At 38.1% G+C, this 17,704-nt stretch overlaps 2 protein-coding genes across 3 annotated transcripts in view; both read left to right on the top strand.

Annotated features, from left to right (window-relative positions):
* LOC130014122 (uncharacterized) overlaps positions 1-17,704 on the top strand; it is a 127,504-nt gene that overhangs the window by 80,767 nt on the left and 29,033 nt on the right. The gene's annotated exons all lie outside the window — the stretch shown is intronic.
* LOC126831056 (sodium- and chloride-dependent taurine transporter) overlaps positions 1-17,704 on the top strand; it is a 38,858-nt gene that overhangs the window by 17,924 nt on the left and 3,230 nt on the right. Inside the window, exons 2-12 of one of the 2 annotated variants that reach the window (XM_056103031.1) lie at positions 4,535-4,666; positions 5,552-5,813; positions 6,762-6,894; positions 7,698-7,832; positions 8,325-8,428; positions 11,568-11,692; positions 13,002-13,114; positions 14,722-14,859; positions 15,573-15,672; positions 16,575-16,675; positions 16,967-17,143. In XM_056103031.1, the coding sequence (XP_055959006.1) occupies positions 4,535-4,666; positions 5,552-5,813; positions 6,762-6,894; positions 7,698-7,832; positions 8,325-8,428; positions 11,568-11,692; positions 13,002-13,114; positions 14,722-14,859; positions 15,573-15,672; positions 16,575-16,675; positions 16,967-17,143 (1,520 nt within the window). Of the gene's footprint in view, positions 1-4,534; positions 4,667-5,551; positions 5,814-6,761; positions 6,895-7,697; positions 7,833-8,324; positions 8,433-11,567; positions 11,693-13,001; positions 13,115-14,721; positions 14,860-15,572; positions 15,673-16,574; positions 16,676-16,966; positions 17,144-17,704 lie in introns of those variants that run through there. The other variant, XM_056103032.1, reaches the window with a different exon arrangement.

The raw sequence follows: 17,704 nt of genomic DNA, 5'->3' as shown, positions 1-17,704 counted from the left end.
AGCAAAGTTACCACAGCATCACAACCAAGTCAGTAACGGGTAAATCCTCCTCTGTTTGCCAAACAAGCATTGATCCGACGTGGCATACTCCTAATGAGACGTCTAAGGTCATTTTGGTCCAGATTGTCCCATTCCTGTTGCAACGCAGCAGCAAGTTCTTGGACATTGGCAGGACGTTGTTGACGTTGACGTAACCTCTGTCCAAGCATGTCCCAGACATGCTCGATGGGGGAGAGGTCGGGACTCAGTGCTGGCCAAGGTAATGTGGTGATGTTCTGTTGTTGGAGGTAACCTGTAACGATCCTGGCCCTGTGACATCTTGCGTTGTCATCCTGGAAGATGAAACGGCGGCCATGACGTCGTGCGAACGGCACAACATGGACTGCCAAGATGTTGTCCCGGTAGTACTGGCTTGTAACACGCCCTGCAACAACATGTAAAGCCGTTCTTCCAGCAACAGTGATGCCTCCCCACACCATAACAGAACCACCCCCAAATCGATCATGTCTGATGACGTTAACGTCTTGGAAGCGCTCGTTTCGACGACGCCACACCCTCCTACGTCTGTCCAAAAAATCAACAGTGAACCTTGACTCATCTGAAAACATCACATTTGTTAGCGTCGATTATCCCAGTGTTGACGATCCCTACACCAACGATGTCTTGCCTGAATGTGATGATCTCTCAAACAAGGGATCACGCGAGGACGTCGGGCGCGAAGGTGACCCCTATGCAGTCGATTCCGAATCGTCTGGCCACTCACTCTCACACCAGTGTCTGTTTGAAGACGAGCGCTGATCTGATTTGCTGTGATGACACGATTTCTCAAGGCCAAGGTACGGATAAATCGATCCTGGGCTTGAGTTGTCGCCCTTGGTCGACCTGAGCGTGGTCTGTCCTGTACAGATTGTGTATCACGGTATCTGGACCATAGCCTGCTTATGACAGACTGAGAAACATTCATCGTCCGCGCCACAACCGCCTGTGTTGTGCCGATCTGTAGCATGCCAAGGGCACGTAACCTTTCATTTTGGGTAAGCCGACGCATATCAAAATTTGTTTTCTGGTCACTAAAACAATTAAACTGATGTTTCCACCCTGGAATTCAATGCCACAATGACTGTAACATTCAAAGTCAGAGTCGTGCAAATCTTGGGTTGGACCCCCATGATGATCCCAAGCATCACCTGCATTCCATGCGGTAGCTATTGGTGCGTTTGGGCGTCACATGTAACTGGAAATGTTTCTTCTGTTAGGTTCTATAGTGACTTTTTTCGTAGTCATTTGCATATTTCAGTATTATGCCCCCAAAATCAAATATCCCCTACTTTTTTTGAATAGTATATATTGAAACAACACTCGGATAACGCCTCGTGGAGTATCAATATATTACTTAATGCCTCGCTCTCGACCATTAAACCATACATATTTTCTCAAGTTCATACTGATATAACACCAACTAAACGATTTACTTAAAGGAGCTAAGTCGCTAATATTTGGGATCTAGAAATTGACACAAATGGGTCGCAACGCATATAATAATGTAACATGTATGTAAATAAACTGATTTACATTCAATCGTTTCTGTTTTTACTGTAATTTCTAATCAAACAATCTTTAGCGTCTGGTTATTCCAGTCAAAACCGATGGTATTTATTGCGCATGCTCTCCAGATAAGAATATAGCCTCATCATTTGACATGACTTGTGGAATATGTCTAGCCTCGTTCTTTGAGTCCCTTGTTCCAAATGGCACTGAAACGCATTGTGGTAAACGATTCGTGTACCAAAGACAAAATGTTTATTTTGCCTTGAATATTGGATATCAGAACCCCATCTTTTCCCTGCAAGATCACAAGACCAATGTTGATTTGAATTGACAAATAATTCGTGTTTTCAATGTCGAAAATTTTTAATGATATTGAGTAAGAGACTTAGTTACTTTAATGTCTCGCTCTCGACCATTAAACCATACTTATTTTCTCAAGTTCATACTGATATAACACCAACTAAACGATAATTGTAGTTAAAACTACAATTATAATATTATACTTGTATATAGTAGTTCTTGTACACAATATTTTATTTACAGTTTTTCTTCATTGTCTGTTAAGGTAGTGTTATATTATGTCAGTATTGACATTAGGAGGCAACCGTGATATTTTTGGACCCGATAAGTAACCAAAGAAGGGCTGTCTACCCAGAAGTGTTTATTCTTGTTCTTACTTGTGGTTCACATATCAAATAATAACTGAATATTTAAAGTATCCCGCATCTACTTTACGTAATAATATTCTAAATACGAAACTATTTTATGGACATATAATTGACCTTCTGACCTCGATTATGGCACAGTAAGGGAACATGAACGAACGTTCTAATAAATTACATTCATTTCTAGCATTGCGTCTTATTAAAATTTCTCAATCAGGTATAACAGCCTTCAATCCTCATATTTTAATTTGTAAAGTCGACCTACTTTGTTTCTTAGTCTCGTAGGGCTTGACGTTTTACTATTACCAATCCTATTTCGTTTCGTTTTTTATAGTTCAAAATTTCGGTTTACTCGTTGATATTACACTAGGATCTAGAAGAGTTGTATATAACCCACGTTCTGGATGATGTGAGGAATTAGCCAATGAAACGGCCTGTTACGGCGAGTTTTTGGCGTGAGGTGCACGGAACTCGTAGGACCCTTGACGCTAGAACTTCATATAGTAGAGGCCACAAACGTATAAAAAAAAAGAAACGAAATATAGATCTGTATTTTTATTAGATTGTACTATTGTGCACCGACCGTGGTGATAGGACAGGTATAAAATCCGTCTACTCCCCGTCCAATTCTCTCAAAGCTTCTTGTATGTGCACATAAACGAGTATTCCGGGGGGGGGGGGGGCGGTCTTTCTTGTCTCACCAGGTCAGCCAAGATTTCGGGTAGCGATGTTGTTGTAGGGCACATGGGGGGTTGGATGGCTGAATGGTTAGCGTGCGCGGGCGGTATCATAAAGTCTGTCATTGAGTCGACTGGCGTGGTTTCGAATCCCCGGTTGTACGTGACAAGGAGTAGGGTCGCCTGTCCAACCTCGTGGGTTTTCTCCGGGTCCTCCGGTTTCCTCCCACTGCTAAAGACCCCTACGCGCAAGCGAATTATTGAAATAAGATTAAACCATATGTTAGTCCCGAAATGACCTAGTTTGTGTCGAGTGGACGTTAAACCCCATTTCTCTCTCTCTGTAGGGCGCATGGAAAAAGCAAGACAGCATTTACTGCTTAAATTAGATCCCAGCAAAAACCGATATCGAATCCGTGATCTCTTCTGGGATTTTTATATAAAGGTCTGCCTGGGAGTTGACCCAATCCCATTCTGCATCGATTCGAACGAATAACAATTGCAGAGCCATGCTATTTTCTCTTTTTGTTATTGAATTCAATGATAATTCTCTTTAAATCTATGTTTACATACACAGATAAACACTAGAAAAAACTGGGTGAGATCAAAAAAATTCCCCTGACCTCAATATGCACACTGTGGGGCTTTCCCTCGAATATTTGAATATTTTATAGCATTATGAAAGCCTGTACATTATATATATTCATATATTCATAGATAGACCAGAAATATATTGAAACGATAAATTAACTATTGAGTTCTTCCTTGGTGGATTGAGCAAGAGTGCATGTAATTTCTATTGGGGTTTTTATAATTAATAAATAATTAGTGAGGGGTGACACACGATGTGGTGTAACTGTACGCATATATCAAATAGATTCATTATATGTTTAGTAAAGTACACAAAGGTCATAATGCTATATTTTACTGGGTAGGCCACAGCCCCCGTTTTATGTGGGTAAGACGATGGCTCGCTAGCCTGGAGGTCGGGTGTTCGTTCCCTGCATTGGCCGAGAAAGTTTATCCAGATTTTACGGCGTGGTTCCCCCTTGTCAGCAATGCAGGACGGAGGGCCTGACAAGGACAGATGTCTTGTCGTTCGGATGGCACGAAAAACCCGAGGTCTCGTGTATACATTGGCCTGCATTTAAAAGATCCCTTGACAGTTGGAATTCGATATAAGAGTGGGCCATAGTGCCACTGCCCGGGCAAAATTTCCCTCATAACACACTGTATGGCGTATGCCCGTCTTCATTAGCTCAGTCGGAGCAGAACAGTAGGACGTTAAACAACATTTCATTTCATTTCCGATGGAACTGAAAGCTCTAGCTATATAATACTGTGTTTCTTTCCTCAATATTTTAATTTCCATATATATATATATATATTTATACAAGCTAAGAGCAGATCATCAATTGGAATTTTTATATATGTGACATTATTTATGAATAGCTCCAAGACAGACGAAAAGTACTTTAAAAATGTTAAAATGTTATTAAACCAGTGTTGAAATCAATTTGTGTCGGCATACCTTTTATTTTTTTTATCGTTTACCGTGAAACAAAGTTGTGCAGCTTTACGGTTGTGCTAATATTTTTGGATATATATAGATGACTATTGATCAGATTTTTGTTTAAATTTCAGGTGCCTTTCTCTTGCCTTATTTCCTCTGTGTATTTATTGGAGGTATACCGGTATTCTTTATGGAAGTTTCCCTAGGACAGTTTATGGGACGAGGTGGTCTAAAAACATGGAACATCGTACCTTTGTTTAAAGGTAGGTATTGGATTCAGTAACATTCCTCCGAAATTAAGTAAAATAATATATTGAAATTGTTACACTGTATCAAGAACCGAACCCAGCATTCCCAGGAACAGGCATGCCAAGTTTCATGTGGATCGTACTTGAATTGGCGGAGCTTTAGTCTTTTTGAGGGTCGCCCTCAAGAAGAAGAACAAGAAGATAAATACCGCTTGGGGACTAGTTCCACATCCAAAACATATGTATAGCTTTAAACTCATTTTTTTTATAAACAATATTTATTCAGAAACTGAGAGGATTGGTGAACAGGCAAAGTCTATATAAACCCCTCTCCCGGTTACAAATAAACTACATAATATTACAATAGATTGAAAAACAAAGAAAGAGAGGGAGAGAAATGGGGTTTAACGTCCACTCGACACAAACTAGTTCATTTCGGGACTAACATATGGTTCATTTTATTTCATTAATTCGCTTGCGCGTAGAGGTCTTTAGCAGTGGGAGGAAACCGGAGGACCCGGAGAAAACCCACGAGGTTGGACAGGCAACCCTACTCCTTGTCACGTACAACCGGGGATTCGAAACCACACCAGTTGACTCAATGACAGGCCGTATGATACAGCACGCACGTGCTAACCATTCGGTCATCCAACTCCCTAAAAACAAAGAAGAAAAAAGGAAAATATACATATATGCACACATAACCCATAATAATATATACATGGAAACATAAATTTGAAATATTTAAAATCCACTAATTTTTTAATATTTAAATCTTTTTTTTTTCAATAAAATTATATGCATGGTTAAATACATTTTCTTCGTGCGTTAGCTTTTCCGATCCATGTAATATAATAATGCATGGAATTAATTGTGTTTCGTATTGTTTTTTTTTTATAGGTATTGGTATAACAGTATGTATTATAGTGTTTTTGTTAAACTGTTACTATAATGTCATTTTATGTTGGGCATTCTACTACATGTTCAACTCTTTCCAAGCTGAACTACCATGGAGATATTGTGGACATGAATGGAACACCATTTGGTGTAATGACGATTTTGGTTCCAACGTAACGTTGAATGACACCTTGGCTAAAAACAACTTAACATTCAACCCAATGGAGGTTTACAAATTCTCCGATCCCGTAACGGAGTTTTGGGAGTAAGTATATTGTCTATCCCCACGTGGATGTCATCACCTTTTTTAGATTTCGACTCAATCTCTATATACCAACAACGGGGCTTGCGTTTCAAACTCTTTGGCCGAATGGTTAGCACGAGTGCGTTGAATCATAAGGTCTGTCATTGAGTCAACTGGCATGATTTTGATCCCCCAGTTGTACGTGATAATGGGTAGGGTCGCCTGTCCAACCTCGTGGGTTTTCTCCGAGTCCTCCGGTTTTCTCCTACTGCTAAAAGAGTGGGAGAAAGTGAATTATTGAAATAGAATTGAACCATATGTTATTCTCGAAATGACTTAGTTTGTGTCGAGTGGACATTAAAGGCGCTCTCTCTCTCTCCCTCTCTCTCTCTCTCTCTCTCTCTCTCTCAAACTCTTTGATTAAGGAGTAATACTTTAGTATCGAACGATTGAATTGGAGAGATGCATGAGAATCAACTAATTATTTTATGAAAGACTGAGAAATTAATGCAGTCAAGCTAAACCTATATGAAAATACTTCTCTGAATCTCAAGACTGTTTTCATATCCATTGCTGTATTTTAATGCATTGAATTGGTTGTCGTTTATTAAAAATTTAACTTCCAATATATAAGGCAAGATATTATGGACAGGTTGATTTAACAAGTTATTTACATAAGAAGACGTGATATAGAAAATGGGTAAAAACATAAAAAAATGAAAAGTTATTAAAATCGTTGTCGTGAGAAGAGAGGGCGGGTCATCTTCTCAATTTGTCATAATGAAAACAAGTTAAAACAATAGGATTGAAAAGACTTGTGGGGTAAAAAGAATCCGCTGTTTAATGTGAAAACGGTTCTCAAAGTAAAACTCACATAGCTGGACCCGTGATATTCAATTGGAGACAAGCCTTTTTTTTGTATTAAACCCAATTTCCTCTTTGCCTAATTTTTGTTTTTGTTTTTTAAAGGTTAAAAACGTTGGCTATATCTGATGGTATTGATGAGGTTGGAACGATTAAATGGGATTTAGCTTTGTGTTTATTATTCGCATGGATCGTCGTCTATCTCTGTATCTGTAAGGGTATCAAATCTTCTGGAAAGGTAGGTCAACTGTTTTATAGTTCTAAATTTCGTTTTACGTGTTTTTACTACACTAGAATCTGGAAGAGTTGTTATATAACCTGGATGATGTGAGTGGTTAGCCAATGAAACGGTTTGTTACGGCGAATTTTTTGCGTGAGGCGCACGGAACTGTGGGTAACCCACAAGAAACATCAACGCTGAATGATTATTCAAATGTCTGACGTCATAGGGTCAGTAGCCGCTCGTATGACCTCTGACGCGACCTTCCACTACAACCGGTCGGATCATCATGTAGTGTAGGCCATCAAAAGTATAAAGAAAACCCTAAATATAGATCTGTATTTGAATCAGATCAGATTGATGTCTATGACAATGTTTATCACCCCTTATTTTTTACTATATTATATATAGATAAGAAAACCATTATGAGCAATTATAGTTACTCTACTTGGCAAGACTTCAACAAATGTTTTGCATAAACAGTCGGTTACTTGGGTTTAATGTTGTTTATCGAAAGTATAAAAATAAAACAAAACGAAATATAGATCTGTATTTTAATCAGCTTGACGTTTGTGTACATGTCAAGATATACTGGCAAGATTTAGGGAATAACAAAATGGTCGTATTTAATGTTGCCGTTTGCATGTAAAAAATACGCAACAAAATAAAATAAAAGAATTAATTAAATAAATACTTTTATTAAAACCATTTTATTATTCAGGTTATGTATGTGACTGCTACATCACCATATATTTTTATTTTATTATTCAGGTTATGTATGTGACTGCTACATCACCATATATTTTTATTTTATTATTCAGGTTATGTATGTGACTGCTACATCACCATATATTTTTATGTTAATTCTGCTGATTAGAAATTCTTTACTAGACGGTGCTTATGACGGTGTTATATTTTACCTGAAACCAGATTTAGAGAGACTGAAAGACACGAGGGTAAAAACATATTATTATGCCATATCGGACCTTTGTTACATATTGATGACTGGTTCCCAGGGAGAGGGGAGTAGGGCGGGATAGATACTAAACAGTTAAATGGCTAATATATCTCTTTGGGACTAGGGGGTGGGGGTGGGGTTGGATGGCCGAATGGTTAGCACGTGCGCGTTGCATCGTAAGGTCTGCCATTGAGTCAACTGCTGGCGCGGTTTCGATTCCCCGGTAGTACGTGACAAGGGGTAGGGTTGTCTGTCCAACCTCGTGGGTTTTCTCCGGGTCGTCCAGTTTCCTCTCACTGCTAAAGACCCCCTATGCGCAAGCGAATTATTAAAATAAAATTGAACCATGTGTTAGTCCCGAAATGACCTAGTTTGTGTTGAGTGGACTTTAAACCCCCTTGCTCTCTTTCCCTCTCTCCCTTTGAGTATGACGATAAAACCTAAGGTATAAGTGGCGATAAATTGTTTCATGTTTTTGTCTTATTTATAGGTATGGGTAGATGCTGGAACACAGATTTTCTTCTCTTACTCGCTAAGTTTAGGTACGCTCAATGCTTTAGGAAGTTACAACAAATTTAACCACAATTCATACAGGTAAGTCAAGGACAATACTAGCTACTAATTACAGGGGGTGGTGGTCTATATTGATTCAATCGGAAAGTTCACTTAGCAAATATATATCTGCTGATGAAAGAAATCGTGAGTGTTCAATGAACTGTAAAAGTCAAAAGTGCAATCTTGATCAAATCCTGTCATTTGTTCTGTATTTTATCTTTGACAAACAATAATGGTGGAAAGGGCTAGTGGTTGTTAATCTGATAAAGTGGCAATTAACCTCGTAACCCCTAACCTCGGGTATAGTTTAAAGTAGCTAAGTCTCTAACTCAATATCATTCAATCTTCGACATTGAAAACAAAATTTTTTTGTCAATTTAAATCAACATTGTTGTTGTGATTTCACCAGGAAAAGATGGGCTTCTGATATCCAATATTTAAGACAAAATGCGTTTCGAAGAACGAGGCTAGACATATTCTAAAAGTCATGTCAAACATATTCTTATCTGGATCGAGCGTGCGCAGTAAATACTATCGGTGTAGACTGGAATAACCAGATGCTAGAAATTGCTATTCGATTTAGACTTCATGCGTATTTCGCCGAAAATAACTGATTTGAAAATAGAGTAAAGTGGGGAACGAATGAATGTAAATCAGTTTATATACATTCATATTACATTATTATATGCGTTGTGACCCATTTGTGTCAATTTCTAGGTCCCAAATATTAGAGATTTGCCTCCTTTAATCAATTTAATGCAATATTGTAAATATATAACTGAACCGTAGTTTATAGTTCCAACAATCGGCCGTAGGAGCAATAAAAGACAACAGAGAGAGGTAATGTAAACAATTAGACAGATATTAATGGATCACATCAAAGTGACATTCAATAACTTGACTGGTTTATCTTGTCTCCGAGGACCCTGATGTCGTTTACAGCGCTACTCCAAATATTAACATGTACTTTACCTTGCAGTTAAAGTGAATCCAAATACAAAATTTCCTTCACTCACGTTTACATCGGTTAGCCACTGGTCGTTATTTGGGGAATTTTGGTATTTTAACCATAGCGCCAAAATTAAACATTATTATTTAACCATAGCGCCAAAATTAAATATTGTTTCTTAAACATAGCGCCAAAATTAAACAGTGTTATTTAACCATAGCGCCAAAATTAAACAGTGTTATTTAACCATAGCGCCAAAATTAAACATTGTTTTTAACCATAGTGCCAAAATCAAACTGTGTTTAAACATTGTTGTTTTAACTATAGCGCCAAAATTAATCATTGTTTAAACATTGTATTTTAACCATAGCGCCAAAATTAAACATTGTTATTTTAACCATAGAGCCAGAATTAAACATTGTTTAAACATTGTTATTTTAACCATAGCGCCAGAATTAAACATTGTTTAAACATTGTTTTTTAACCATAGCACCAAAATTAAACACCACTTTTATTCTCTATGACTTTTTTCGCATCGGTATAAATTAAGGGTGTCCGTGATCATTCTTATCGATCTCCGAAAAAAAAAGTCACTATGTTAATTATTATTCTAAAAGTGACCCAAATAAAGTTGGTAGTAAGTCAAATAGTAAATTTATTTCATTGTGTACATCGCGTTATGGAATATTTTAAATCAACAACAAAATGGAATTTCCTGATATGTTGATATTAATAACAAAAACAGAAATAAACATTTGTATTTTTATTTAGTGAGTCTTCCCTTTAAGAAATTAGTATTTAGTAATGTGTGCTAATTTGTATTTTTATTTAGTGAGTCTTCCCTTTAAGAGAAATTAGTATTAAGTGATGGGAAAACAGTTAAGATATGTGCTAATTTGTATTTTTATTTAGCGAATCTTCCCTTTAAGAGAAATTACTATTAAGTGATGGGAAAACAGTTAAGATATGTGCTAATTGAAATACGATATGATTGTGTAGAAGATTAAAGATATCATATTATACTTACTCGCCAATTTTCTATAAATATGCTATACATATTCTATAAATATTTATATATGAATTAAGTAGTTAAACGAGGAAAATGTACTAGGATCTTCACTCAGATCGGTGTCAGCAGTGTAATATTTTGTGATTTAGAAATCTATTTGAACCCTCTTCAATTACAACGTTGTTCAGTTTTTATAGTTCAAAATTTCGTTTTACTTGTCTTTACTACACTAGGATCTAGACGAGTTGATATATAACAGGCGTTCTAGTTGATGTGACGAATTAGCCAATGAAACGGTCTGTTACGGCGAGTTCTTGACGTGATCTGCACTGAACTATGGGTAAACCACTAGAAACGTCAACGCTGATTGTTTAATGAATGTCTGACATCATAGGGTCAAAAACCGCTCGCATGACCACAGGCGCGACCTGCCAGTACAACTGGTCAGGTCTTCATATAGTGTAGACCATCGAAAGTATAAAAAACGAAACAAATCATAGATCTTTATTTTAATCAGATTTATCTCTGCTCGTCAAAATTCATGCACATATACAACACGCGCCATTATCCAAACATTCTTCACAATCTGCATTCACATCACATCCCGTTCACACGGTCTTTCCTACTCACAGCGGCACCCATGTGTAATCTACGTTCACATCACATCATAGTCTGTTTCTACCCAAACTCAAAAACTACAATCAGATTAACATCCAAGTACAGCTTGTTACTACGTTTACATTGAGTTTAAAATCAACATTAACATCCCAGTACAGCCTGTTACCTACGTCTAAACTGAGTCAAAATCTACAGTAACATCCAGATCTGTGTCTACGTCTAAGCTGAGTTAAAGTCTACAGTAACATCCAGATCTGTGTCTACGTCTAAGCTGAGTTAAAGTCTACATTAACATCCCAGTACGGTCTGTTTCTACGTTTAAACTGACTTAAAGTCTACAGTAACATCCCGGTCTGTGTCTACGTCTAAGCTGAGTTAAAGTCTACATTAACATCCCAATAAAATATGTTTCTACCCACATCGGCACCCAATACAACTGTTAGTGTATAACGAATAAAATAACATACCCAACGCAATATTCCTACCACACCAAGCCTTCAAGGAATGAAACCAAAATGCCTTTTCAATTGACAAATATTAGGAAGCGTGTACTCATAATTCTGAAAGGATATTCTAAAGTTTTTATAAATATGTATTTTCAGGGATGCCATATTGTTTTCTTTAGCCAACAGTGGAACAAGTTTTTTCGCCGGTTTTATTGTGTTCACTATCCTGGGCTATATGGCTAAAATCCAGGGAGTTCCTATTTCCGAGGTGGCCGAATCAGGTAATCAATGTGTTCTTAAAATAATTCGTCTGTCCAACCTCGTGGTTTTTCTCCGGGTCCTCCGGTTTCCTCCCACTGCTAAAGACCCCTACGCGCAAGCGAATTATTGAAATAAAAATTGAACCATATGTTAGTCCCGAAATGACCCAGTTTGTATCGAGTGGAGGTTACCCCCCCCTCTCTCTCTCTTTCTCTCTCTCCCTCTGTTACGACTAGCTTTAGACGTGTTCTGCATGGAACTGTGGGTAATTCACTAGTAACATCAATGCTGTTTGGTTAATCAAATGTCTGACGTCATAGGGTCAAAAGCGGCTCGTGTGACCTCTTACGCGACCTATCGTTACAACCGGTCAGATCTTCGTGTAGTGTAGGCCATCGAAAGTATAAAAAAAACGAAACGAAAGATAGATCTGTATTTAAATCAGATTGTCAGTGCAGTAGTATGTGGACATGGATGTTTCAACTGAAACGCGTCAAATCAACGGACTAGTTGTTAGTACTAAATGATAAGGCCAGCCCAATTTTTCGTTAGGAGATGTAAACAGGGCTAGATCTAATCCCAACCCTAACCCTAAACCTGAACCTAGCCCCAATGCTTACCCTAACCCTAACCTACAATCTCGCCAACAATCACGTGCCCTAACCGTATTGACATCTCAGCGACCTTTACAAACATTGAGCTGGCCTTAACAAATAGATTTAGCCACGGACTAGGGGATTGTACCTGTTATACGAAACTGAATATGACGTGATTGTCGCATTATGAGAATCCATAGAAGTTGTAGTGTGTAGATTTTCCAATACGTCACATGTTCATAATGATTAATATGTTCGTATCTATTGACGACTGAGTTTAAACTTTACGATTTCTTTGTATATCGGGGGTGGGGGGTGGGCTGAAATGTTTTCTAAGTTATTAATTACACATTTATTAACATGAAAAGACCATAATCAACTCTCGATGCATTCTTATGTGTACGATTTTTATTGGATTTGAATCCGATCTGCTGTTTAACGTTCGTTGATGATTAAACGCAAAATGAATAATCGTGACTTTGTTAATTATCGTGACAGCAGTAACAATGACAATCGAGGCTACGGTGATTTTTAAAATAAGGTTTTGTTTTCTTGGCATAGAGTGAAGCAATTGGACTGAAATTTTCAGCAAATACCCTTTACATCATCTATTTTTTAACTATTATAGTGAGAACTGCCAGCTCTTTATCTAATCTCCCATAATGTATCTTTATATTTACTTTCTGTTTATAGATATCTTTTTAAAATTTTGTATTTTAATTGTATGTTTTAGGACCCGGATTAGCTTTTATTGCCTATCCCAAGGCTGTATCTCAGATGCCGGTAGCACCTCTATGGTCTATACTCTTCTTTCTAATGGTGATTCTACTAGGTCTAGACAGTCAGGTTAGTATAGAGTAAATTCCTTACCCAACATGATTGTTATCTCCGTGGCTAACTTACCCAACATGATTGTATCCCCGTGGCTAACTTACCGATTGTATCTCCGTGCCTAACTTACCCAACATGATTGTATCTCCGTGCCTAACTTACCCAACATGATTGTATCTCCGTGCCTAACTTACCGAACATGATTGTATCTCCGTGGCTAACTTACCGATTGTATCTCCGTGCCTAACTTACCGAACATGATTGTATCTCCGTGCCTAACTTACCGAACATGATTGTATCTCCGTGACTAACTTACCGATTGTATCTCCGTGGCTAACTTACCGAACATGATTGTATCTCCGTGCCTAACTTACCGAACATGATTGTATCTCCGTGACTAACTTACCGATTGTATCTCCGTGGCTAACTTACCGAACATGATTGTATCTCCGTGGCTAACTTACCGAATATGATTGTATCTCCGTGGCTAACTTACCGAATATGATTGTATCTCCGTGGCTAACTATTAGGATAAGTTTTAATGTCGCGGTAAAATGACAATGCCCTTTACAACGATAAAATAAATTCTTTATAACGATATAATAAAGATGGCCGTCTGATTAAAAGTCAGAAGGGGATCACATTACGTTTCGTTTATATTTTGTAGTGTTAAAATCAGATAAAATAAACGAAACGAAATTATACTTAAAACCCAAAACTTTAGACTGTCCATGGGAAATCTTCACCTTTCATGTTTGAATCTTGCGTACATTTTGAAAATAATAAACATTTTTCAAATTATCGTCCCCCCATCCCCTCTGAGGGTGTGTGTGGTCCTCCCCCGGGAAATGTTTTGAAATTTCGACCAGAAATGGTGGTCTGTTTAGTATATCCGGGCGGGATGTCATATACTTATTTTTAATCAGTGAGTGTCGATTTGGGGGAAATGAGTCTTCGTTATTTTTTTCTACAAAATATATATATAAAATGGTCACCAAATCACCGAGCCCCTAGGGCATTTGTCTCTGTTGCCCTCGCCATGATCCGTCGCTGTGTGTTGATCTGAATAGTTGTTGGGCTGCAATTCTTTTGTTGTAGGCGCCGGGGTGGGAGTGGAGTGGGGTGGGTGGGGGGATGGCCGAATGGTTAGCACGTGCGTGCTGTATCATAAGATCTGTCATTGAGTCAACTGGCGCGGTTTCGATTCCCCGGTTGTACGTGACAAGAATTAGGGTTTTTCTCCGGGCCCTCCGGTTTTCTCCAACTGCTAAAGACCCCTACGCCCCCCTCTCTCTCTCTCTCTCTCTCTCTCTCTCTCCTCTCTCTCTCTCTTCTCTCTCTCTCTCTCTCTCTCTCTCTCTCTCTCTATCCTCTCTCTCTCTCTCTCTCTCTCTATCATCTCTCTATCATCTCTCTCTCTCTCTATCCTCTCTCTCTCTCTCTCTTCTCTCTATCTCTCCTCTCTCTCTTCTCTCTCTCTCTCTCTCTCTCTCTCTCTCTCTCTTCTTCTCTCTCTCTCTCTCTCTCTCTCTCTCTCTCTCTCCTCTCTCTCTCTCTCTCTCTCTCTCTCTCTCTCTCTCTCTCTCTCTCTCTCTCTCTCTATTTGTATATTTGTATTTCAGTTTGTAGGTGTTGAAGGTGTAGTTACTGCTGTAGTTGATCAATATCCAGATTTTTTAAGAAAAGGCTACAGAAAGGAAATGTTTATAGGATTTATTTGTGTGTTGAATTTCTTTGTTGGACTTTCCATGGTAACAAATGTAAGTAATTTAATTTATTGAACTTTCCATGGTAACAAATGTAAGTAATTTAATTTATTGAACTTTCCATGGTAACAAATGTAAGTTAATTAATTTAAAGTGCCCTTAAATGCCCTTTGAATTGAGACTGGGTTCTCTGAGATAAATAGTTCGGATAAGTATGCCAATCAAGAGCCAAGAGGTACACAAATAGTCTGTAAACCATGTCCGAAAGTTTCAGCTCAAAATAGTTAATCGTTTGAAATAACAGTCAAAACACATTATAGGGGCGACGTTACTGTTTTAGAGCGCTCGCTTTAAATTTAATATAAAATGGCCTGATAATCATGACTATTTGAAGCCGTTTGCAAACTTTCCTACGCACTAGATTAGCAGTCTATTCAATGAATATTTATTCCTTTAGAATATTTTCAAATCAAATATGGCCATCGAGTCAGACTTACAATTTCTATGCTCTTTAAGTTATTATCATGTTTTGGGGATTTTAAAGGATCCATTCTTTTACACAGTTGTGGGCATTTTTTTTTATCACAGTCTGGTTAGAATACTGGTCTACATTTCTTTTCGTTTTTTTTTGATACTTTCAATGGCCTTAACTAGAAGACAAGTTAAATTTTAAACTAAAGAAAACGATACGAAATGTGACCTCAGATTTTTTATTATCATACCACAGAATTTTATTTAATTTGATTATTTTGTTTATTTAATTTCAGGGCGGAATGTATGTCTTTCAACTGTTTGATTATTATTCTGGTAGTAGAATTATTTTACTTGTTGCTTTCTTTGAGTTGATTGCTGTAGCCTATTGTTATGGTAAGCTTAAATTAAAATGCTATTTTTTTGTTAGACTACAACTGGACTCCCCTTACAAAAATATCCCTTAAAACTTTATAAATTGACTTAGTTCCCATGCCTAAAGATATGTATTATGAGTCTTGTATCTGGTGGTATTTGTTTCCTCGTGCAAAAGCACAAAGCCTCTGACTTTACGACAAGATATTTGGGATATTTCTTGACAATATGGGATTAAAATTGTATACATACTTATACCCAGATGTATTGTCTTTGTTCTCTTAGTTTTTAACGTCCGCTTCCACCGAAGGTGATATCGCAGACAACCCAGTTGTATCAACGGGTACCCCGTTAAATATGGGACGTCTCCCGCATAAAATATTGGACTTCTCCCGTGAAAAATATGGGACTTCTCCAGTCAAAAATATAGTACTTCTCCCGCCTAAAATATGGGCCTCCTCCCGTCAAAAATAAGGGACTTATCCCGTCAAAAAATAGGACTTCTCCCGCCAAATATATGGGACTTCTCCCGCCAAAAATATTGGACTTCTCCCTCCAAATATATGGGACTTCTCCCGCCAAAAATATGGGACTTCTCCCGTCAAATATATGGGACTTCTCCCGTCAAAAATATGGTACTTCTCCCGCCTAAAATATGGGACTTCTCCCGTCAAAACTATGGGACTTCTCCCGTCAAAAATTTAGGACTTCTCCCTCCAAAAATAAGAGAACATGAGTGTGAGATGTCTTTGGTCATTATACGAATTTAGTGATGAAATGTCCAGAATTGACCGTCTGGAACTTGTTATCAGAGAATGTTATATGCTATACATTAACTATATTTTACTCAACTTAAGTCGATTTAAACTCTTCATATAGTTTCTTACAGTTCTTATATTTTAATTCTGTCTTTTTTTACCCAGGTGTAAACCGTCTCTATGACAACATTGAAATGATGTTGGGCAGAAGGATTTGGCCATACATGAAAATATGTTGGCTGTTTTTCTCACCACTTTTCTGCATCGTGAGTAGATGTTACTTATTTACACCCCGAGAGAGAGAGAGAGAGAGAGAGAGAGAGAGAGAGAGATTGGAATTGACAGATGACATGTCTGGGCTGTACAATTAGACTGTCACTATGTGTTCCATACACGCCTCGACATACATATTGTATTACAGGGACTTTGGATAGAGGCAAAATGAAAAGATATTTTTTTGTTTTTCAGGTTATTTTTATTTTGAGTGTCATAAATTACTCTGGAATGACAAACTTTGGATAAAGGCAAAATGTAAAGATATTTTATTTGTTTTTCAGGTTATTTTCATTTTGAGTGCCATCAATTACTCTGAATTAGAATATGAGCGACCACGTAATACCTACGTATACCCCGATTGGGCCGTTGGGATTGGTTGGGCCATGGCTTGTGCATCGGTTATTTTCATTCCGTTGACTGCTTTCTATACATTTATAAAATATGGATTTACTATGGAGGTGAGTTGATCTTTATATTACGGCACTGATTCAACTTATTATACTAATAAAGACGCAATGAAAACACAACACCTTTTTAAATGGACGTGACAAGGAGTAGGATGGACTGTCTTACCTCGTGGATTTTCTCCGGGTCCTCCGGTTTCCTCCCAAGGAGTAGGGTCTCCTGTCCAACCTCGTGGGTTTTCTCCGGGTCCTCCGGTTTCCTCCCACTCCTAAAGACCCCTACGCGCAAGCGAATTATTGAAATAAAATTGAACCATATGTTAGTCCCGAAATGACCTAGTTTGTGTCGAGTGGACGTTAAACCCCATTTCTCTCTCTCTCTCTCTCTCTCTCTCTGAGACGCGATGAAAACATAACACCTTTATTAATCGACGTGACAAGGAGTAGGGTGGACTGTCGAACCCCGTGGGTTTTCTCCGGATCCTCCGGTTTCCTCCCAAGGAGTAGGGTCGCCTGTACAACTTCGCGGGTTTTCTCCGGCTCATCCGGTTTCCTCCTACTGCTAAAGACATCTACTCGCAAAGGAATTATTGAAATAAAAGCGGGCCATATGTT

This window comes from Patella vulgata, chromosome 8 (assembly GCF_932274485.2).
Source record: "Patella vulgata chromosome 8, xgPatVulg1.2, whole genome shotgun sequence".
Taxonomy (NCBI): domain Eukaryota; kingdom Metazoa; phylum Mollusca; class Gastropoda; family Patellidae; genus Patella; species Patella vulgata.
The sequence above is the reverse complement of the archived record's forward strand: the minus strand, read 5'-3'. Positions and strand labels throughout refer to the sequence as shown.